The 25,128-nt window shown below is 40.1% G+C and overlaps 1 protein-coding gene across 1 annotated transcript in view; it reads right to left on the bottom strand.

Moving 5' to 3' along the window:
- The window catches only part of col27a1b (collagen, type XXVII, alpha 1b), a 156,332-nt gene extending 132,939 nt beyond the window's left edge, over positions 1–23,393 (bottom strand). Inside the window, exons 1-2 of the mRNA XM_014171199.2 lie at positions 22,893–23,393; positions 12,033–12,103 (exon numbers count right to left, since the gene is read on the bottom strand). Coding sequence (XP_014026674.1) covers positions 12,033–12,103; positions 22,893–22,945 — 124 coding nt within the window. The 5' untranslated portion in view covers positions 22,946–23,393. The remainder of the gene's footprint in view (positions 1–12,032; positions 12,104–22,892) is intronic.
- Positions 23,394–25,128: the final 1,735 nt, after the last annotated feature.

A 25,128-nucleotide genomic window follows, 5' to 3' on the forward strand; every position in this document is an offset into this window, starting at 1 on the left:
TCTTTCCTTCTTAATGCGTTTGGGCCAATCAGTTCTGTTGTGACAAGGTAGGATATTAGACCGGTGAAAATCTGTCCTTTGGTCGGACGAGTCCAAATTTGAGATTTTTGGTTCCAACCGCCGTGTCTTTGTGAGACGCAGAGTAGGTGAACAGATGATCTCCGCATGTGTGGTTCCCAACATGAAGCACGAAGGAGAAGGTGTGATTGGTGGTGCTTTGCTGGTGACACGGTCTGTGATTTATTTAGAATTCAAGGCACACTTAACCAGCATGGCTACCACTGAATTTTGCATCGATACGCCATCCCATCTGGTTTGCACTTAGTGGGGCTATCATTTGTTTTTCAAAAGGACAATGACCCAACACACCTCCGGGATGTGTAAAGGCTATTTGACCAAGAAAGAGAGTGATGGAGTGCTGCATCAGATGACCTGGCCTCTACAATCACCCAATTGAGATGGTTTGGGATGAATTGGACCGCAGAGTGAAGGAAAAGCAGTCAACAAGTGCTCAATGTATGTGGGAATTCCTTCAAGACTGTTGGAAAAGAATTCCAGGTGAAGCTGGTTGAGAGAATGCCAACAGTGTGCAAAGCTGTCATCAAGGCAAAGCATGGCTACTTTGAAGAATCTCAAATATAAAACATATTTTTATTTGTTTAACACTTTTTTGGTTACTACATTATTCCATGTGTTATTTCATAGTTTTGATGTCTTCACTATTTTTCTACAATGCAGAAAATAATACAAATAAATAAAAACTTTAGAATGTGTAGGTGTGTCCAAAATTTTTGACTGGTACTGTATATATTTCCATACTATGAGATAGGAATAATACTGTGAAATTGTGAACATTATGATAATACCCTTTTAGCGTAAGAGCTGTTTGAAAACACCACCTGAAATTTCAGCCTGTTTTTGTGGGATGGAGTTTTGGCCTACCTGGTGACATCACCAAGCGTTAAATTAGTTTATAGACTAATAAGAAAGAGAGCTCCAAACCTCTCTGCCAATAACAGCTTGTTTTTAGTTTTCCCTTCCCCACTCAGAACACTCCCAGATAGTCCTGGCAAAATTGTTTGTTGAGAAATTGCTCTTTGCTAAGAAGCAATTTTTTGGTTTGTTTTACCATTTTCATTGAAAACAATAACAATACGGTACCGAATTGTTACTCAGAAATTATTTAATGTTGATAATTTGAAAATATGAATATGAATATGTTCTGCTGAGTACAGTGTAAAGATGAGGACTGGATTGAGGCCAGATTTAAGGGTTATTAAGTTGTATTGTGGAAACATTACAGTAGCATGGATATTCCATGATTTAATTACATTTTATGGGAATGAATGGAGGTTAAATATAATTGTTGTAACCATATGCCAGTTACAGTGCTTTGTTTAAAGTGTTAGTTATTCCATAAATATTTTATATGTGCAGATTTCAAATCAGTGCATATTTCAGGTGAATTGAACTCAAATATAATTTCTAGCAACAACCATGACTCCTTCACCAAGACTAGAAATACTCTATAGTGAAAGTCTGAAGTTTCATCTGCCATCATCTTTTTATTTAACTAGGCAAGTCAGTTAAGAACAAATTGTTATTTACAATGACAGCCTACCTACAGGTTCAGCCCCTGGAGCAAATTAGGGTTAAGTGCCTTGCTCAAGGACACATCAACAGGTTTTTCACCTTGTCGGCTTGGGTATTTGAACCAGTGACCTTTCGGTTACTGGCCCAACGCTTTAACCGCTAGGCTACCTGCCACCTCTGCTAGTAGGAAACACATTTTTTTAAAGCAGCTTTACTTACAGGAGATCAAATGGTCCAGAAAGTTTCTAATAAATCAGACGAGTTGTTGTAGCAAAACGTTCAACACTTGTTACAACATTGTCACACCTCACTTGGGTTTAAATAGCTGATAGGAGATCAACCAGATAAAGTCCAGTCCAGTCTCTACACTAGGGGTATTCAACTCTTACCCTACGAGGTCCATAGTCTGCAGTTTTTCTGTTCTACCTGATAACTAATGCACTCACCTGGTGTCCCAGGTCTAAATCAGTCCCTGATCAGAGGGGTACAATGAAAAAAAAATTCAGTGGTACTAGCTTCAAGGTCTAGAGTTGAGATTGAGGGCTCTACACTGTTAAAAAAGCATGACTCAAAACACCCTCATTGTGAAATAAAACCATGAAAAGTAATACACCTAAGCTGAGATCTGGTGTTTGGAGGGTGTTTGAATGTAAACCCAATTTAAGGGTTATGATACACAGAATGTGTTTGAAAACAGAGTGGATGTGCTCTGAAACATCCACTTGTTCTTCAATCTGAATATTGGTGTGTTTAAGAGAGTGTTGTGAAAAACATTTGCGGTTTCAGTGCATGTAAAAAGCAGCATCAAAACACATACAATCAAATGGTTTAGAAATTCAAATGGTTTATAGCCTAAATATTGAATGATGATCATTTTCAATCAATATTTTACTACTTATTGTAGGCTATTACAGTTAGTGGATATTTAACTAGTGGATAACTAGTGGATATATGTGGATATATGGATGCTTAAATATCTGGATCTAGTGAGATATACATGGCGGAGGCTCGATCAAGCTAGTCATCTTGACTACTTTCTTATGCCATTCTCGCTGGCACCAAAAGTTTAAAAAGTGTTGATAGGGGACATAATGCAGTCGGACCATCAAATAACTGGCAAATACATTACTCTTACAGAATTTCCACATGGGAGAGGATATTGTAAATGTAATAAAAGCCTATTGGATGATAACATGTTTTAAACTAGGACAGAAGAATTTATAACATACTTTTTCTAACATAACATAGGTACAGCAGATCCCTTTATTGTATGGAACACTTTTAAATGACTTAAATAACTGTGACTTGCTTTCCTCTCTGGAGCAGGGCACTGTCAAAAGGAGTGGTCCCGTGTGGCTCAGTTGGTAGAGCATGGTGTTTGCAACGCCAGGGTTGTGGGTTCGATTCCCACGGGGGACCAGTACGGGGGAAAAAAACGTATGAAATGTATGCATTCACTACTGTAAGTTTCTCTGGATAAGAGCGTCTGCTAAATGACGAAAATGTAAATGTGCCTTTAGAGGCCATGAAATTCAATACTCATCTTTAAAACAAAAGCAATTTAGGTCAAAAGAGTTCATATTAACAAAGGAAATAGAAGGACTAATAGTACAGATAGATAGCAATAAAAACTGTGCCATGGAGGCACAGAATAAGTTAGAGGAAAAACAAAAAAATTGAACTTATTCAAGAAAGATCAAGGGTAATATATTTAAAACATTAAGCCAACTGGATGGAATATTGGGAAAAATGCACCAAATTATTTTTAATCTTCAACATGCTACCAAAAATAATTTACTGAAACTTGTTATAAATGACGGAGTAAATGATTCACCAAACAAATCCTAAAGAAGACACTGGGAACTGAATACTTTTCCTAGGGTAGACAATGGCACTAACTATACTGCCATACCAAGCAAAAAGGCAGTAACAGCTCATTTGTTTGAAAATTAGTTAATGTCATTTTTCCTACATTAAATGCATGCTTAATCATGTGGACAAGTATCCTGTCTCTATTGTATTGTGTTTTGGGGAAAATGGGGGTCATGTTAGCAGTAACTGCATAAAGTTACTGTGAAACCAAGGTAAATAAAAGCAATTTTTCTCAGTTCCACGTCATGAGCAGTTACTGTCTTTTTGCTTGGTAGGGCAGTATAGTTGTCAGGCCCATTGTGAGATTTAAATGATGTTACAATCAAAATGTTTAGGGCTATGTAAGTTATAGCAGAAGTAGCATGAGGTAACATACATAATGTGGGCATCTGATATTTGTGTGACAAGGTGGATTTGTATCTGATTGTCAAGACACTGACTTCGTCCACTCAGACAGTCTTCAGGAATCAACGGTCGAACTGAACCACCACTGTTACATGACCATTGACTTAAGTCAATATTTTTTTGCTGAATACTTGAACTTTTCTCAAGTTTAAATAGATGGGTTGGTTGTTTAGCAACAAAGCCAATGTGTGTGCAACTATGGGGCAAAACAGACGGGATTGACTTAGATTGTTGACAACATGTAAACTATATTTTGTCTCCAATGTTTATTGAAAACATAAAGACATTTGCACAATGAGCACTTGTGGTCTATACACTATATCGTTACAGTTGTTGGTTAGCTAGCTAGCGAAATCCGTCAAAATAACTCTAAACAAGACATGGTATCAAGAACAAGATGAAACTAGCTGAAACAAGTCCCGATTTCTTACGTGGCAGTTTCTTGCGTGGCAGTTACGTGGTAGCTATCTGGCCATCCACAATCACAGCAATTAACAAACTTCTGCCCCATTGAATCGTGCGCATCGTTTTCGTGACGTTGCCAGCTAACCCATCTACAGGGCCTATGGAGAATATTTTTGTGGTAATTCATTATTTACACAGATTAGAAACAGGAGGAGACAGAGAAGAAGTGGGACAGATTATAGCGGGAATTTATTCTGCGACTTCTGGGGCAGTAAAATGTCACATTTTGTAATGTTACCCATTCAAGTACACGTTCCATGTGAGGAACTTGTTAATCCCATTGAGGTAAAGCCTGGGCCCCCATATCAGAAGACACATTTTCCAATTAAAAGCAAAATGTGAACTTCAAACATTGTTCTGTTGTACTGTTCAGAATTCCCCCAGTCTTGGGCATGGAGGCGGATGAACCCTCTACTAGCAAACTCTATTGTCAAGGATAAAAACAGGCAAGTTTGCAGCCACCTCCCCTTGGGCCATGAGGTGGGTGTAAAATGGCAGACAGGAAAAAAAAGAGAAAAGTGGAAAACGTTGAGTGAATAAGGAGTGGTGGATCACGCAGGTTTTGTAAGAGATACAGAAGGAAATTGAAAGTGACGAGAGTGAAGATGAATTAACTGGCAGGTGTGGTGAAGACCGCCGAGTTTGAGCCTCATCCTGATGATGAAAAACATGATTCTGGCCAAGTGGGAGAGATTTTTGGAGAGAATGGATATTTGCCTTCTGGCAGATCCATACAGTATGTGTTGTCGGGTTGGGTGGAGAAGAGGTTAATGAATGTTGTGTCTGTGAAAGAGACTTGAAGTGGAATTGTTTCTATTTTTTCTTTTTTTATTATTCCTGCCATCCAGAGGGAGCATGCTCTCCGCACCACACGATTGGGGACAATAACTGTGACTTGCTTTCCTCTCTGGAGCAGGGCGCTGTTGAAAGGAGTGATAACTGGAATGGGGTTAAGTGGATCGACTGAAGTTGAAGATTCCCGGTGTCTGTGACGCCCGCAGTTTAGTGCGACACAGACCCAGTGGACAGCTTGGTGAAACAAAGATACTGTCTGTACTACTGAGTTTTGATGCAGAGTCTTTATCAGATAGAGTTAAGTTAGGATTTGTCCGTTATACTGTGAACTTTTGTCCCGAATCCATTAGTGTTTTAGGTGTCATGTGGCAGCAGAGTGTAGGATGACATGAGACAAAGGAATGTGTAGTATCGATGGAAACAGTTGTGTGTGTGTGTGTAAACTTTATGGGTAATCAAAAGGGGACCATCGATCTCTACCAGAAGCTTGGCTGGTGCGTAAAGCCTGCAAATTCAGACAAACAAAAGGTGTAATGGGTCCGCACTAAGCTGTATGGGTACCCATTGTGCTGGAGATCAGAGGTGTCCGTGAGAGAAAGGCAGCTTGAGGTTGCCAAGATCAGAGTAGTGCAGAAGGTGTCATATGCTGAGGCAGTGAAGAGAGTAGTAGAGGAAGATAGGGTCCCTTACCCTGGACCTAAGAGGATCCCTGTGAGTAGGCTGAGGCCAAAAAAGAGTGATAGGAATAACATGTGCTTCGATATGATTGTTTTTTTGGCCCTCATGGCCATGGTTGCCAATTGTACCGCAGGAATGGAACATAAATCAGAGGATAGATGTTGTGGTGGCAGCGGCAGAGAAGTACTTGGGAAAACAAGATTTTACTGCAGAAGAGTTACAAGATGTTTTGAACGATAGTGTCCCATCCTCCCAGGCTGCTAGCCTGCAGTAGGATTAGAGTGTACCAAAGTAGTAGAATAGGTGAGGTTTTAATGGGTGCAGGGTTAGTTGGTAAGGCAATTTTTTCACAAAGTGTAATGAATTCACACTGCAGAATAGTAGGCTGATACACAGCCAATAGAGTAGGTAGCGTCATTCACCTATATAATAATTATTTTGGGGGACCACCATAATACTAAAGAAGTCACCTCCCTTCAATATGGGTCCTTCACGAATACAGAGAGGTGAGGGCACACCAAATACACAGGTGAAACTCTCCAAAACAATCCAAGAAAGTATGCGTCAAGGAAAACGTGAGTATCACATTGAAGAAGTCAACAGAAAAGGAATTCACAAGGAATTCAACAAGAACATTTGTTTTGTGTAGCATGCTAATAGTCCAAGTCAAGCAGCCATTTTGATTAATTGATCAGTTTTGTTGATGCTACATGTAGGCTGATAAATTGATACAGTACGTCATTGTTTGAACCTTTCTTGCGTTCATTTTTAAAATAAAAATTAACCCTGATTTGTAGTTAATACTGCTGGCTTGTTTTCCTACTAGCTTAATGAGCTTTATCTATTGTTTGATGTTTTACCCACATGTTACATGCTACACTAAATAGCCACTGCAATTAAGCTTGTTCTAGCGTTGGTTTACTATGCTACATGTTATTGCATCCCACTTTTGACATTCATATTGTTATCTTGTTGCTATATTTGCATAGCTTTATTCATTATGTATTTGCATATTGCTATTGATATGTTTAAGTATTGTATATTAATTTAGCAGTTTATATTACAACAATTAGTTACTAATTATGCATTTGTGTACTGTCATTATTGCTCTCCCTGCAGAAAACCATATTCAGCCACCGGCTGGTCAATCCTATCCAAAGCCAATCAAGGATCACAGACTAATGCCAACTGAAATGCAGTGGTCTAAAGTACTTAAGCAAAAATACTTTAAAGTACTACTTAACTAGTTTTTTGAGGTATCTGTACTTTACTATTTCTATTTTTGAAAACTTTTACTTCACTACATTCCCAAAGAAAATATTGTACTTTTTACTCCATACATTTTCCCTGACAACCCAAAGTACTAGTTACATTTTGAATGCTTAGCAGAACAGAAACATTTTGAAATTCACGCACTTATCAAAAGAACATGCGATCATCCCTACTGCCTATGTTCTGACGGACTCACTAAACACAAATGCATCTTTTGTAAATAATGTCTGTGTTGGAGTGTGCCCCTGGCTATCAGGAATTTTTTTAAACAAGAAAAGGATGCCGTCTGCTTTGCTTAATATAAGGAATATTAAATTATTTATACTTTTACTTTTACTTTGATACTTAAGTATATTTAAAACCAAATACTTTCAGACTTAGTCAAGTAGCATTTTACTGGGTGACTCACTTTTACTTGAGTAACTTTCTATTAAGGTATCTATAGTTTTACTCAAGTATGACAATTGGGTACTTTTTCCACCACTGCTGAACTGTTAATCGTCAATCATATCATGTAACTCAACTGTACTGTGATTCAATCCATCTGAATATAATGTATATATGAATATATCTGAATATTATAGAGCCCCACAGTGGAGGTGTCATAATACCCATAAAACCTAGCATTCAAACAGGGAAATGGTTCCAATAGTTTTTCCATCGTTCATTTTTCCCATAGGGAATTTTAGAAACGCTTCAAATAAGGGCTGTGTTTCGTGTAGGCTTTCCCTGGTGTCACGTTTCGATAACCTTTGATAAGTCTCTCTCGGACAAGGTGACTTTTATCAATATATTCAACTCTATTTACTCTCAGATAAAAAAAAGAAGCTAATTACCATCAAAGTAGACATCATGCAAGACTGCAAATCCCTGCAAGCTCCTGCACATCATCTCTAGCTGACACCTTTGCTTACAGGTATTGTGTCCATTTAAAACTTGCACAAGACAGTTCACAAAATTGTCAATTTAACCCTCCTGTTGTGTTCGTTTCATGTTAATGAATTCTGTGTTCCCGGTCCAAAATGACCGCCCCATTATAGCTGATTATGAATCCATAATAATACATAAACAGTATTAACACCTAATGTTGTGTGTTAAATCTTTTTATCAACTTAATTTCTTGTGAACATTACAAGTTTTTAACTTCTATTTGCTATTTATGGCCTGTAGGCCTCATTGACCTGAGCTCAAACAACTCATTTTTGAATAAATAAAAAGCATAATGTATGGATTATTTTGGCTATAACAAATACTCAGATGAAACATATTGTGCTATTTATCATAGACTACTTTGTGTCAAAGTTTAACAAGGACTCTCTCCTCCTCACCAGTGTCATGATCAAAGATATGATCAAGATCCTCACATACAGCATATTGATTGGTCATTGTGCTGCCACAGAATGAATTGTGAGCAAGGCCTCAAAAAAGCTTTATATACCAGAGCTGCGAGAAAAGTTCTATATATTATTGAAACAATGTTGTGATTGTTTGTGAGAATGCCAACAGGTGTGTTCTATTGGGGAAAGGTTCCTGTGGGGGTTGCCATGGAAGCCAAGAAGGGGAGTGAGGTGTGTGTGTGTGTGTGTGTGTGTGTGTGTGTGTGTGTGTGTGTGTGTGTGTGTGTGTGTGTGTGTGTGTGTGTGTGTGTGTGTGTGTGTGTGTGTGTGTGTGTGTGTGTGCTCAAACGCACATGCGTGTGGGGGTCTGGGAGAGGAAGTGTGTCCATTTGATGAATGGGAATGTGGCTGAACTCAATTTTATACACTAATTGTAGTCTCACCCATTAATTTCTAATGACCGGTCATTTTTGTACAAAAGTGTACAAAAGTTAAATAAAACACCCAAAATGTAATGAAAATCATCCAAATGTATTTTGTGTGTTCAGATGCCCTGTGTGGACAAAGTCATGGAACCTTATGAAAATAAGATGAAATGAACTACATTTTTCAGAGAGAAAACTTCGGTCCAATTCAACCGGAACACAGCAGGAGGGTTAAAGAAATGTAGCCAATTTATTAATTACTAAATTTAGCTGACATTAGATAGATAATCCAGATATTCTAACTTTTGCCTCGATTCGGCAGTCTCATCCAGATCATCATGGCATTTGTAGTTCATTATGATAGCCACATTAGCAGCTAATTAGCATTTAATTTCTGGGGGGGGTAAATACAGGTGAATATATTGATAAAAGTCACCTTGTCCTAGAGAGATTTACACGGTTATCAAAATGTCACACCAGGGGAAGCCTACACAAAACGCAGCCCTTATTTTAAGTGTTACTAAAATCCCTTATGGGAAAAATGAATGGTGGAAAAACAATTGGATCCATTTTTTCTTGTTTGACCGCTAGGTTTTATGGGTATTATGACTCCTACTGTGGTGCTCTGTAATCACAGGAGATTGGTGTCACCTTAATTGGGGAGGACGGGCTTGTGGTAATGGCTGGAGCGAAATCAGTGGAATGGTATCAAACACATGGTTTGATGCCATTCCATTTACTCCATTCCAGCTATTATTATGAGCCGTCCTCCCCTCAGCAGCCTCCACTGTCATATTCTCTTGATTTTGAAGAATATGATAAATACCTTACAGATCTTAGAACTGTCTTACTTTATCAATATACCATGTGAAAGACCTGTTAATGTTTTGTTGTCATTGGATAATTTGCAAAGAAAAAATTTGATGCTTTAAAATCAGGTCTTGAAAAAGTACTATGTACTTTAATTATTATCCTGGACAATCTCATTAATTTCTATTTTTATAAAGCTATCTTTTCTGGTGTCTTTTATTTGAGAATAATACTTAACATTTGACCTTTTGGTGTTACCAATGAGGAGTTTATCAACACACACCATATAAGACACACCATATAAGAGCAGGGAATACAAAATAAGAGAAGGGACTCCCATTTACAGTATTTGGAAACTCCAGAAGAAGGGATATAATTCTGCACTGGACAGGATTTGAAACGCCATAATAGTGTTTTCAACATTTTCCAGTAGCTTTCCCAGTCTCTGGCAAGGTATTGCACAACTCTTGATTAAGTGGTGTTACAACAGCATGTCATGTTCCAGAACATTTCAGGATGATGTGTTTTAACAACTAGCAAAGTTAAGGTTTCGTCTCCTTAACATTGGTGGCAGCTCAGTTGTCACTTGTTGTAGTGTTACAAAACACTTTTAACAGTGTATGGCTCACCTAGAGTAAATGGTGTATTGCTTTATACAAATCATCTCTCCTTCATCTCTGTCTAACATGGAGTAAGGTAGCTGAAATATGGTACCGTAATAAACCATCTGGCTACCACCAGGTACAGTGGTTGTACCATGCTGTTTGAGGCCAATAAAGGCTGAATCTGGTGTTTAAAACTTCTTAGATCAGCATTAAAAGAACCCCCTGGTTCTGCAGCTTGGTCTAGAGGTAGCGCTGCCGCCCCTACACCACACATTGTCCCTGGAGGAAGTAGTTTGATTGCTGTTTATGCCACTCACTTTCTGTGATATCTCTTTCTCATCAATCTCCCCATCTCTGTATCTGTCCCCCCCAAAAAAATGTTTAACTCTCTGCACCAGGTTGAAGTAAGGTGGTTGAAACGGTTAATCCTCTTTGTGACCCACATAAAGACTACAGTACATGGCTTCAGATGTGAAAGTACAACTTCCCCTTGACTAATGCAAAACAAATGTGGGCAACAGTCAACTAAACACTGAGTTGAATTATAGTGCTACAATAGAGAGGAAATACAGAACAGTACAGACACTGCAGCTATGATTCTTAAAGGCTGTTGAGCCATAAGTCATGTTAGGGGGGAAGGAAGGGGGTGGGCTGTATATTATGCAGCATCCCAAATGACACCCTATTCCCTATTTGAATCACTACTTTTGACCAGGGCCCTTAGTGGTGCACTATATAGGGAGTAGGGTGCCATTTGTGACATTTCTATGTGCAGGCAAGTGGGAGGCAGGGAGGGCATGATCACTGGACAGACCCCCCTACACATGGAAAGGACATCAAACTGAAGCTGAACTTGAAGACAAGAACAAAAACTTACTTCATCAGCAGAATATCCCATGATACTGTAGCTTACAATTATCTGTATAATGGTTCTGAGAGATTATTTTACAGTCTGCTATTTACCTAATAAGTGCACATAAAAGATACATGATGAAATATAATAACATAATAGGAGTAAGTAGTCTGCTATAGGAAGGGGGACAGTGAATGCCAAAACTCTAGGTTTGACCCTATTACATCCAGATCTCCACAAACATCCTTTATTAGAAAATCTCGGCAGAGTTCCACAGTAAATGCAGCCGTTGCATCAGAGACAGAAGAGGGAAGGATATCAGAAGATTCCGTATAATTCCCGCAGAATCTTCAGTACATATCTCCCACTCCCACAATAGAAATAGAACAGAGAGTGTTTTATCTCCACAATCTCTACACTTCCACACCAGAAAGAGGTAAAGGAGATAGCCACTACTGTTGGAGATAGGGTTGTTACCTCCCTCAGAATAAACATGCTTCAGCTGAGCCTCTAGACTAGACTAGACTAGACTAGACTAGACTAGACAAGACAGACAGACAGACAGACAGACAGACAGACAGACAGACAGACAGACAGACAGACAGACCCCGTCACAGTTCATCCTAAAACAACTTCACAAAACACGTTAAATGATTAAGGACTTATGTTTGGATGGATTGAATGAAGTAAAGCTGTTTCAGCTGGGTTATGATACATTTTACAGTCCACATTTCACCCCTTTACATTAAATCATACACGTTTGGCCCCAGCTCTTTCCAAGTGTGTTTTTACAAGGCTGTACCAAATTCAAACTGACAATATGCAAAAACGATGTTCTGCTGTACAGCTATACTAAAACTCAATAAACATGCATGATTTGATTTCTGAATCCTTACTTCAGAATGAAATAATGAAACCTCACCTTCAGGATGTGCTTGAGCTAGCCCCAGGAAACAGGTACAATAGAGAATAGTCCAGAGTATCAGAGTTCTCCTGTGGGGTAGAGAGAGAATATGGTTACACACACTCATCCATAGGGAAGTGGTGGAAAAAGTACTCAATTTTCATACTTGAGTAAAAGTAAAGATACCTTAAAAGAAAATGACTCAAGTAAAAGTGAAAGTCACAAAGTAAAATTCTACTTGAGTAAAAGTCTAAAAGTCTTTGGTTTTAAATATACTTAAGTATCAAAGGTAAAAGTATAAATAATTTAAAATGTGAAACCAGACGACACAATTTTCTTTTTTTTAAATTTACGGATAGCCAGGGTCACAGTTCAACACTCAGACACAATTTACAAATGAAGCAATTGTGTTTAGTGAGTCTGCCAGATCAGAGGCAGTAGGGATGACCAGGGATGTTCTCTTGATAAGTGCGTGAATTAGACAATTGTCCTGTCCTGCTAAGCATTCAAAATGTAGCGAGTACTTTTGGTTATCAGGGAAAATGTAAGGAATACAAAGTACATTATTTTCTTTAGGAATGTAGTGGAGTAAAAGTAAAAGTTGTCAAAAATATAAATAGTCATATAAAGTACAGATACCCCAAAAAACGACTCATTTTTACTTAGGTACTTTACACCACTGCCATAGGGTATAGGTTATAACAGGGTTTGTAGAAGGTTTATAAATTAATTTCTGCACTCATTTAATCCTTAGTTTATAAGTAGTATATACATGGTTTATGACGTCATTGCTCTTGGTCAAATCTCATGCATAGTAACCCATGGAGGCACCAGCATCAGAAGCACCAGCATCAGAAGTACTGCTTCTACCCAAAGCCCATCCAGCTGGTTCAAGTCACTGGGGCGGGCACTGTCCTATCCACATGGCAGATAATCTGACCCACAGGGGGGGCTAGGTGAGTACTGCTCCCACTTAGTCTCCCTCTGGCTGCTTTGCATCTGAGCCCATATTCCCTATATAGTGCAATACTTTTGATCAGAGCACATAGGGCTCTGGTCAGAAGTAGTGCACTACATTATATTCGGAAAGTATTCAGATCCATTGACTTTATTCACATTTTGTTACGTTATAACCTTACTCTAAAATTGATTAAATTAACTTTTTTCCTCATCAATCTAGACACAATACCCCATAATTACAAAGCAAAAACATTTTTTTTGTCATTTTGCACATTTATTTAAAAAAATACAGAAATACCTTATTTACATAGGTATTCAGACCCTATACTATCAGACTCAAAATTGAGCTCAGGTGTATCATGTTTCCATTGATCATCCTTGAAAAGTTTCTACAACTTCATTGGAGTCCACCTGTGGAAAATTCAGTTGATTGGACATTACCTGTTGGCCCCACAGCTGGCAATTGCATGTCAGAGCAAAAACCAGGCCATGAGGTCGAAGGAATTGTACGTAGAGCTCCGAGACAGGATTGTGTTGAGGCACAGGTCCTCAAGAACACAGTGGCCTCCATCATTTTTAAATGGAAGATGTTTGAAAGCACCAAGACCCTCCCGGGAAAACTGAGGAATTGCGGGAGAAGGGCCTTAGTCAGGGAGGTGACCAAGAACCCGATGGTCACTCTAATAGAGCTCCAGAGTTCCTCTGTGGAGATGGGAGAACCTTCCAGAAGGAGAACCATCTCTACAGCACTCCACCAATCAGGCCTTTATGGTAGAATGGTTAGATGGAAGCCACTCCTCAGAAAAAGGCACATGACAGCCCACTTGGAGTTTGCCAAAAGGCACCTAAAAGACTCTCAGACCATAAGAAACAAGATTCTCTGGTCTGATGAAACCAAGATTGAACTGTTTGGCCTGAATGCCAAGTGTCACGTCTGGAGGAAACCTGGCACCATGCCTACGGTGAAGCATGGTGGTGGCAGCATCATGCTGTGTTTTTTTTTTCAGAGGCAGGGACTGGGAGACTAGTCAGGTTCAAGGGTAAGATGAACGGAGCAAAGTACAGAGAGATCCTTGATGAAAATCTGCTCCAGAGCCCTCGGGACCTCAGGACTGGAGTGAAGGTTCACCTCCCACCCGGACAACGACCCTAAGCACACAGGAAAGACAATGCAGGAGTGGCTTCGGGACAAGTCTCTGAATGTCCTTGAGTGGCCCAGCCAGAGCCCAGATTTGAACCCTATCGATCATCTCTGGAGAGACCTGAAACTTACATAACTGAAAACAGTGATGCTCCCCATCCAACCTGACAGAGCTTGAGAGGATTTGCAAAGAAGAATAGGAGAAACTACCCAAATACAGGTGTGCCAAGCTTGTAGCGTCATACCCAAGAAGACTCGAGGCTGTAATCACTGCCAAAGGTGCTTCAATAAAGTACTGGGTAAATGGTCTGAATACTTATGCAAATTTGATATTTCAGTTTTTTTTTATACATTTGCAAAAATACTAAAAACTAGTTTTTGCTTTCTCTTTTTAGGGTATTGTGTGTAGATGGATGAGGGCAAAAAAACAATTTACTCAATTTTAGATTAAGGCTGTAATGTAAGAAAAAAAGTCCATTTGGGACACAACCTCTGATTTAGGCCTCCAATGGCTTGTAATTGCATTACCCCCGCCAATGGTTTTTAGAAATCAAGTAGGCAAAGATAAGGGGAAAATTAGGAAAAGTCCTTCATTTACAAGGGCAAGGGGAGACAAACATCTGGAAACATCAACACTAAGAAACTCAGCACACTAAATCATCAGTCAGCACTTCCAGTTCAGAGTCAGACAGTGACGTGACATACATAACGAGGTTATATTATCCTGTGAGTTTGTTTTTCAGCACCATGACTACGTACTTCAAACTTAAGATACGGAAAGTGGTTGTGGCCAAAGGATGAGTCTCAATGATGGACTGGGAATATCACTAAGTAGTTTTCAGTCTGGATGTTAGCCTGGATAAGTGTTGGAATCCATCAAGACCAAAGTGTAAAAGTGCATGTTATGCATGTATTTGGTTTCGCCAGCAATGCAGTATTCACCAGCAATGAGTATTTGAGCTGGATGAGAACGCTTTACAGTATGTGGTTACGGCGCAGCTACTTGTCCACTATCTGAAAAACTCATTGACTTCTGCGGTTTCCTCTTACAGAGTGAGGCCTCTCAATGACCTGCAGGCCTGGAGATTCCAGCCAGGCAGCCAGGGAGACACTGAGTGCTACTCCAGCGCCCAATAACAGCAGAAAGTCACCAAGTGACCACAGGCTTATTACACTTACTACTACTATAGTCACTTCTACATCCTCAGCTTTCTGCACCTTTGCCTCATTCAATATTTTAACACAACATTCAACATTTATATTTGCAGAAAAGCATATAAGGCATCGAGGTTTGCTGAGTTGTGATGACAACTAGTTTGAATGTAATAAACTCAGCAAAAAAAGAAACGTCCTCTCACTGTCAACTGTGTTTATTTTCAGCAAACTTAACATGTGTAAATATTTGTATGAACATAACAAGATTCAACAACTGAGACATAAACTGATCAAGTTCCACAGACATGTGACTAACAGAAATTGAATAATGTGTCCCTGAACAAAGGGGGGGGTCAAAATCAAAAGTCAGTATCTGGTGTGGCCACCAGCTGCATTAAGTACTGCAGTGCATCTCCTCCTCATGGACTGCACCAGATTTGCCAGTTCTTGCTGTGAGATGTTACCCCACTCTTCCACCAAGGCACCTTCAAGTTCCCGGACATTTCTGTGGGGAATGGCCCGAGCCCTCGCACTCCGATCCAACAGGTCCCAGACGTACTCAATGGGATTGAGATCCGGGCTCTTCGCTGGCCATGGCAGAACACTGACATTCCTGTCTTGCAGGAAATCATGCACAGAACGAACAGTATGGCTGGTGGCATTGTCAGGACAGTCATGTCATGATGAGCCTGCAGGAAGGGTACCACATGAGGGAGGAGGATGTCTTCCCTGGAACACACAGCGTTGAGATTGCCTGCAATGACAACAAGCTCAGTCCGATGATGCTGTGATACACCGCCCCAGACCATGACGGACCCTCCCCCTCCAAATCGATCCCGCTCCAGAGTACAACCCTCGGTGTAACGCTCATTCCTTCGACGATAAACACGAATTCGACCATCTCCCCTGGTGAGACAAAACTGCGACTCGTTAGTGAAGAGCACTTTTTGCCAGTCCTGTTTGATCCAGCGACGGTGGGTTTGTGCCCATAGGCGACGTTGTTGCCGGTGATGTCTGGTCAGGACCTGCCTTACAACAGGCCTACAAGCCCTCAGTCCAGCCTCTCTCAGCCTATTGCGGACAGTCTGAGCACTGATGGAGGGATTGTGCGTTCCTGGTGTAACTCGGGCAGTTGTTGTTGCCATCCTGCAGGTGTGATGTACAGATGTACCGATCCTATGCAGGTATTGTTACACGTGGTCTGCCACTCTGAGGACAATCAGCTGTCCGTCCTGTCTCCCTGTAGCGCTGTCTTAGGCATCTCACAGTACGGACATTGCAATTCATTAACGCCCTGTCCACATCTGCAGTCCTCATGCCTCCTTGAAACATGCCTAAGGCACTTCAGGGGACCCTGGGAATCTTTCTTTTTGTGTTTATCAGAGTCAGTAGAAAGGCCTCTTTAGTGTCCTAAGTTTTCATAACGGTGAGCTTAATTGCCTACCTTCTGTAAGCTGTTAGTGTCTTAACGACCATTCCACAGGTGCATGTTTATTAATTGTTTATGGTTCATTGAACAAGCATGGGAAACAGTATTTAAACCCTTTACAATGAAGATCTGTGAAGATCTGTTGTTTGGATTTTTATGAATTATCTTTGAAAGACAGGGTCCTGAAAAAGGGAAATTCTATTTTTTGCTGAGCTTATGATGCATTGATGAATTGTGTATTCCCCCATCCACTCACTGAACTAGCCAATCAGCAGAGTGAGATTTAAGAATACGTTGTTTTGTGATTTTTTAAAGAACTCAGTCAGGGTCTCAAATAGGGCTATGGCAGTCACGAAATTTCGTTAACTAACATAAACACATTTAGCATCTCCTGGATTCACACATAGCATACAAGCCATTTTAAAAAGAATAATAAATCCATGTAATATAGCCTACACCTTCACAATAAATTCATTTTTTATTTTAGACAGGTCTAAAGAAGCATGATATGAAGAAAATGTAGTCTATTTCAGAAGAACAGAATAGCATACTCTGAGTTGTCCTTATGTTTGGTCCTGATGTGGCAATGTCAAATGGCAGTGGGCTACACTAGTTCATTTAGCAGATAAGATTTGCTTATAATTCCGTGGCATTATTTTATGGTATGAAGAATACAATTGAACAATTCTGAATAAAATACATATTTTCTCCAAACGATGAGGGAGTGCACGCATGCGGCTATTCTGTGTTGAGCGGTTAACAAAGAAATAGGTACTCCTATATCCTTAATTTAGAGTTATTCTTTAGTCGTTCTACAAACGTTGGGCTATATTTTTATACATTGCAAAGCTGCATGATGAGACTCTAATGATGACTTGAAAAAAGTCGCTTGAAAGGCATAAACTCAGCTTTGTTTTTTGCACAGCCTCTACACACTCAAATAGTCTCTCATTCACAATTTGACAAGCACTCGATAATGCCTCGAATTTCACGATGGCATCCCCTTACTGGTTGAAATGCACCCTAAAAAAGCCATGCCTTTTGCGACCCGGAGTACTGCGTTGTGCCCTTCTCCCTGGGTGTGCTGCGCAATCTAAAGTGTCTCTCACTCACGCCGCTCTCCGTCACGTGATTGGGTCTTTGTCACAGACTACAAGACACATCCGGGACGCAACTGCGCGTGTCCTTATCCAATTCCGAGGTGCATATTGAAGATATTGGAAGAACTGTCCACATTTACTTTTCGTCAGCCAACAAGATGAGTAGACCTAGCGAACAGTAAAAGCACTAGCCTATGTCAATCTACTATCCCCCATAGTACAAAAGCCGACCTATTCTAGTCTGTAAAAGAAAGAAATATTCCAAACATAGTCTGGGACAGTTGTGGGAATGCGATCCCAAATTAATACAACCACTAGCGTCCCAAAAACGTTTTTATGCAATGTGGCTGACGCAACAGATCAGAACGTTTAGCTTAAAATGTTGATAAACTATTAGGCTATTTCTTCACATTATAAACGCAGCAATATGCACATGGTAGTAGGCTATAAGCGCGAATGTTCCATTAGTGGAAAACACCATTATCAAAAGTGACCGCGAATGCAATTATGTATGTAATACTTTTATTATTAAGGTGCATTTTATAGTAAAATTATCTTCCCCAAACGTGGAACTCACACTCTGCTTATATATGCCAGTTAGGCTCTACACCCCTTGTAAAGCAGACTAATGTGCTTCATTTTAAGAAGTTATTTGGCAACTTTAGTTGAGATATAAACCTTATTAAAACATATAGGCCTATGGGCTAGGCTACATGAGGTGTGCAACTATGATTGAACAAGTCGCAAAACAAAGGCATTGTTTCTTATACTGGGCATCATTCACAAGTGATAATATATCATTCTCAAGTGATAGGCTAATATTGTCACCCATCAGACTAATCTTGATTTATTCTTGTCTTTACATATACTAAATAATATATGTGACATTTGTTTTGATTTGCACCTGTATTGAAACAGGGGCAACGAGAAAAGAATACATGTCATCTATGCACTTAAAAAGCGAATGGAGGACGCTTTTCCCTGTGGTTTACTTTCATGCCAGCCAGGTAGTCTATACTTCTGTTGTAAATATAAGCAATGTGCTTAATATTAGGAAAGATGAGAAATAAATATAGTAGGCCTAGCCTATAGAAAGATGATGAGCTCCTCCTATTTTTATTAGTGGCCATCACTCTGTTTTCTCCCGCAATTGCATAGCCTGTAGAAATGTTGCACAACATGAGCTCATGGGCTCTCATGAAGTGTTTGATTAGATTTTCGATACATTTGCATTAATGTCAGAGAGATTAGAGGGACAATAGAATGCTGAGTATGAGGCAGTTAGCAAGTTTGGTAGGCTACTAATGACCAGCAGCAGCATCAGAGCTTGGAGATGCCTAATTACTGTGACTAAACAGTCATGTGGACTTTGACTAACTTCATGACTTGTGACCACCGGTGTGGCGGTAATACGGTCACCGCACAGCCCTAGTCTCAATTTACTGTTGCAAGTTACAATTGTAGAATACACAAGGTGCAATTTACAAATGTGATTGTGCATCAGCAGTTTTTCTCTTGTTATGTCAGTCACTTAGCCAATGTCAGCAAAAAAAACATCTAATTGCTAAATTAGTTTAGCGGTCAGCGATCTAAACTTGTTATCATGGTCGAATTACCGGCCGGGGTGCCCACATCGATTTTGTTAGTCAGTTTCACTCAGATAGCATATTAAAAACTGCAAACATTTCTCTCCACCAAAATGTGTAGAATTGCAGGAAATGAGTTGTAAAACAGCTGATTTTCCTCTCTGCCCCATGGCAAAATGTGTAGAATTGCAGCAAACTTGCTTTAAAACTGCAACATTTTACCTACACACCATGGCAAAAACAATGTAATTGCACAAAATGAACTCTAAAACTTAAAAAATGTCTCTCTGCTGTCAAGAGGGGTGCCACTAAAATGCTTTGCTCACACTGTGTGTGTTTATGGGTACGCAGACCCACAAGCAACTTCGGCCCGTTAAGATGAGTTCAGATTTTTTGTGGCCCCCATCGCCATCAAAGTTTCCCATCCCTGCTCTAAACCATCCCAACAACTCACGAACACAGCATTCATTTGGCAGCAGTGCACAACTGCATAAGCAGCAGAGTGCAACTTCAAGTGCATTGGCAGAGTTTATAAAAGGGGAATGCTTACACTTTCAAAAGAAAATGTTTTGAATTGGAAGTTGTACCTTACTTAGACATTGCAATGCACAGTCTGAAATCCAAAATGTGTTATCGCTATCGTTAATAACTATAATGATTATTGATAGTATATAGCCACCAGATCTACTGGAATCCAGAACACTTTTCACAGGCTATTCAACTTTTCTCTAACAATGTTTCTGCAAGCAGGGCCGGTTTAATGCAGGGCCTTACAGGGCCTAAAGCCCCTGGGCCCAGTCCCGTGGTGGGCCCAAGAGGTTGAAAAAAACCACAAGATGTTTCAGGAGCCTGCTCTCAATGAGTGTACAGCCTGCTGCTGCTCTGCTAATCATCAGATGTGGGAGGAGAGGAGGTAGGGGGCACACGTGGGTAACTGTGGAGCCCTGCCTTGATTGGGTAACTGATTAATAAAATGTTTTAAATAAACTGCATAATAAATAAATGTGACTGGACAATTGACTGAGTCAGGGGAAGGCACAAGTCCACAGGGTGCCCAAGAGGCAAAACATAAAATCAAATAAATCACATTCTTTTTTTATACAACCACAGGAACCCGTTCTCAATGGTCAAAATATACCAGAGAGCATAATTACTGTGGATTACATTTTATCACCAGCACATGTAGGTAACTGACAAAATAAAGGAAACACCAACATAGTGTCTGAAAGGCGCTGCATGGTCAATCTGACGTCAGCAGTGGCCGTGCAGCATTTACGCTGATACAGCCTCTGCAGTAGCCAGGGCATTCATACTTCTTGCGCTTCGCGGAGCAGGGCAGAGCTGTTGAGCAGAGCTGTTGTGAAGGAAGTTAGTTTGTGTTTATACAGGACCTCCCTCCCCCACCTACCATCAACCAATCATGTCAATGCAGAGCTATTCGGAGGCCTCCGCATTGTTACAACATTTGGGAAGCATACGGTGATGCTGTACGGAGCTCAATTTGGCCTCTGCATGCCTCAGGAGGCTCCGCAATTGTGTCACACCCTCCATATGGACCCTCCAACCACATTTTCGGATCAAGCATAAATGAGCTTTTAAAGTGTGTTTGGCCACCATCAGCTGCCAGAACAGCTTCAATGCGAGTTGGCATAGATTCTACAAGTGGACCTAAACCATGCCAGGAAAATGCACCCCATTCCTTTATTTTGGCAGGTACCGGTTGCCTACAGTCGGGAAGGCCGCAATTTGGCCAGCATGCTTGCCAAATATACAACTTGTTGCGTTGTGGCAATAGACATATAATCAATCCATAGGAGGGTTTTGGAACCTTTTATCCTGGCAATTTGACTATTAAACTCATGGGTACACTAGCAACGGCTGCTAGTCCTGACTTGAATAGGAACTGCCATCTATGGATTATATTTCTATGGTTGATTGTGGCTGTCTGTTGGCCTTTTGCAAAATTCAAAACACACCTAACACCTAACACACCTAACTCTTAACCCCTGGGGAAAAACATACAGTTTGGAAATGCCTACTGCTGAAAAGAGAAGACGTGTGAACCAATAGAAATATATTTTTTATCAATAACCCAATTGTTTGCAAACAGCAGCACTGTTTTTCAAAGTAGCTCATCTTGAGATAGGCTATTGCCAAGACGTGTGCATCGGTCATCACAGTGAGTAGAAGCCTATGGCTTATTCATCATCATTAGGTGATTCAGCGTGCCACTGGACATTTTATTTAGTAGCCTACATAGCATATATATATATATTTCCAAACTGTATGTTTTTTTCCCAGGGGTTATATACTGTATATTAACTCCTAATATTGTACAATCTCTTTGTCGCTTCATTGGCCTGGGCTATTGTTTGTTGAATTCAAGACCAGATTGATCTCAGTTTGTCAGTGTCAGAGTAGCCACTCATTTCGGTCATTTGTGAGGTATTAAATAAGATTCAGCTAATGTCTTTTATCAAGTAAATGAAGTTCGTTTTTAAAAGGCCCATTTTTTTCAGACCCTGCTAACAAATGTTCCCCATGTGTGGAAATCCTAAAAATGCCTCTCCTCAACAGTAGCCTAGGACACATGACAAATGTTATTATGGCTTTATTAAAAGGGCTTTTCTTCAACAGTATTTTTTTTTTAAGGAACTTTCAACTGACTCTTCAAAGTTGTAATAGTAGGATGCATTTTCAAAATTGGGTAGTGCATCACCAGCTTTCCTCTTGTCATGCCAGTCAGTGCATTCCTTAGAGCAGGGTTTCCCAAACTCGGTTCTGGGTCCCCAGAACCAAGTTTGATGGCGAGTTGGTTATTTGAATCAGCACCAGGATTGAGTTTGGGAAACCCTGCCTTAGAGAGCTATTTATAACCTGTCAGAAATGTCCAGATCAACTAGCCCATGTCGGCTAGATTTTTTTGTAATATTTGAGTCACTCAAATATCACATGAATACACATTAGACATGACAAAATGTATAGAATTGCTACAAAAAATTGCTTTAAAACTGCTAAATGTTCTCCGCACCCCATGATGAAATATGTAGAATTGCAAAATGTTCTCTCTGCCAACATGAGGGGTGTGAACAGTTTGTGTCATGAACAGTGCTTGTGCCCACAGAAATATAGATCCCCAATGCTGGAAGGGGGGCTTCAGTAAAAAATGTTTTGGAACCCATACTCTAAAATATAGGCTTTTAGTTCAGACAAATAACGTGTTTATGTCATAGCTGAGAAATCCAAAATGAAAATAGTAAGGAAAAAGATTAGCCCACACATTGGGATCACATAATAGGGATCATTCATTCATTGACCCAGACATAATTCCCACTTTGAGTTCTTGCGTGCTCTCAAGAAAGTAAACATGCATTTCTTCTGGAATGTATGGAAACACATTGGAGTTAAAACAGCTGCACTGATGTTCAGAAGTGAGTTAAATCGTGATCAATCTGATAGATAAGAGATGAAGGGGAGAGCTGTTTTGTTTGGATAATTTGTACTCACCCCCCGACTCCAGCTGTTTTGAGTTTGGAGTACAGGGCATTGTCAGGCTCCATAGCGGTTACTTCATTCTTTCTTAAGAGTTTTTACAACGGTCCAGAGTGACAGGAGACATACGCAAATCATTTCCATTGCATGTGATCCTTAAAACTTCTAAAGGGAACCAAAAAAGCACCGGTAATAAGAGATCAATAACGTGTCTTCCTCCTTTCTCAATGTCGTTCCGTTATCTACCTTCAGGAGTTCTTTACATAGAACAAACTTCGACCTACAGAGCTCCATCGGAGTGTTACTTTTCCGCGCGAAAGAACCGACTCCAGGTAAATTGTCTGTGGGGAGAAGTACAGTCTCTTACACACTCATACGAGCACGGTGGAATGAATGTATGGCGACCGCCTTGTACGCCGACGTTTCTAATATACAAGATATCGTGGAGTGAGTGAGTGAGTGAGGGAATTCTCTGCTCGAGACTCAGAGAAACACCTCCTTTCGCCTCAGCTGATATTGAAGGAGGAAACAAATGTAACACACATGAATGGTGTAAAGAAGAAGAGACATTTCATTGGAAGGTGTGTCTTGCTTGAAAAGCAAAACCTTCTAAAATTGCACTTTTCCTTAGTAAGTAGACCATGTATGCAGATTTAATTTAGTGCCATACATGACCTAGACCTCTGACTTCATCAGAATCAGTCTTGTCAGCCTGGTCTCATAGACTAGACTTAACATAGTAAACGTAAATCCATTACACGCAAATTAGTATATTATGTTTGGGATGGTTACACAAGACTGTTGGGTACTTAATAAGGCAAAAACGAAAGTAGGATGGTTGGTTGGGCATACAACTTGCAACCCAAAAGTTGTGTGTTTGAATCTCATCACGGACAACTTTAGCATTTTAGCTAATTAGCAACCTTGCGACTACTTACTGCTTTTGAACTACTTTGCAACTACTGTGTTAGCTAACCTTCCCCTAAACCTTAACCCTTGAACCTAACTCTTAACCCTAACCTTAACTCCTAACCCCTAGCATAGCTAACGTTAGCATTAGCCACCTAGCTAACATTAGCGACAACAAATTCGAATTCGTAACATATCATATGTTTTGCAAATTGTAACAATTTGTACGAATTTCAATTCATAACATCATACAAATTGTAATACATATCATATGAAATGGATGATGGACATGCACAAATTAATACATACCATACCTATCATACTAAGTGAGTGTTGGATTTACTATGTTACGTCTACCCCTGAGTCGAGGTTGGCCTTGTCTCTGGGTAGGTAAGAGTAGCCTTCAGCTGTCCAGTTATTTATGGGCCAGGTGACAGGTCTAGACTGTAGGCAGCTGCATGGCTGATTGTTTGTTTACCCAGCACACTTGTTTTGTCTGGGGCAAGGTGCCTGGTGCCACCTTGGTGTTTCACTTCTCTCCAACACAACAAATGTACATTTACATTAGGGGAAATGTAAAAGAGAAACAGGTATAGCTTAAAAAAAATCAATACCTGCTACAAAAAAAGTATCTCGTTATTCCTTCTTAGTCCTTGCAGTACCATGATAGTTAGATAGTGCATTTTGATTTCAATACACCAGCCAATTTTTGGTTGTTTCTACAGTCTCCTGACCCAATGAAGAGGACTACAATGCATGCCTGACGAGCTGACAGTGACGATTTCATTGCTCAGGAGATTTCCGCTGAAGTTATGAATAGCCTGTCATCATTATCCTGTTCTACACAACCAGAGAGTCAATTGCTACGGAGAAGTCACAGTCTAATGGCGGGGTGGCGAGGCGCCTGTGAGACTCCTTCAATGAAGAGTGAACTGTGCTGTCTGCCTGCAGCGGACATGCTCATCTCCCCTGTTGACCTCCTGCCTCTGGTTCCATCTTAACTGTCGCTCCATCTGTTGGAGGCTTGAAAACACCCAAAACGTTAAACTCAGGCTCAAAATCGTTCTCCTGACCTACTCTATCATATATCTGTATTAATTGATTCTTGTTTGTTTTGCTTTTTCAAGTGCTTTGAGATAACATTTGTAATGAACAGCGCTATAGAAGTTGAATAAATTATTCTTAAAAAAAAAAAGTTTATTGTATCCTGTGCTGTATCCTGTGCTGCACTGACTTTTTAGTGTTCCAGGGCATATAGCTGCCTATCCTTCCTGCCCACCTTACCCACAGTCAGTACTGTTTGTACGCTCATGTCTGTGAGCTGGAGCCAGAGTAGAGCTCT

This window comes from Salmo salar, chromosome ssa24 (assembly GCF_905237065.1).
Source record: "Salmo salar chromosome ssa24, Ssal_v3.1, whole genome shotgun sequence".
Taxonomy (NCBI): Eukaryota; Metazoa; Chordata; class Actinopteri; order Salmoniformes; family Salmonidae; genus Salmo; species Salmo salar.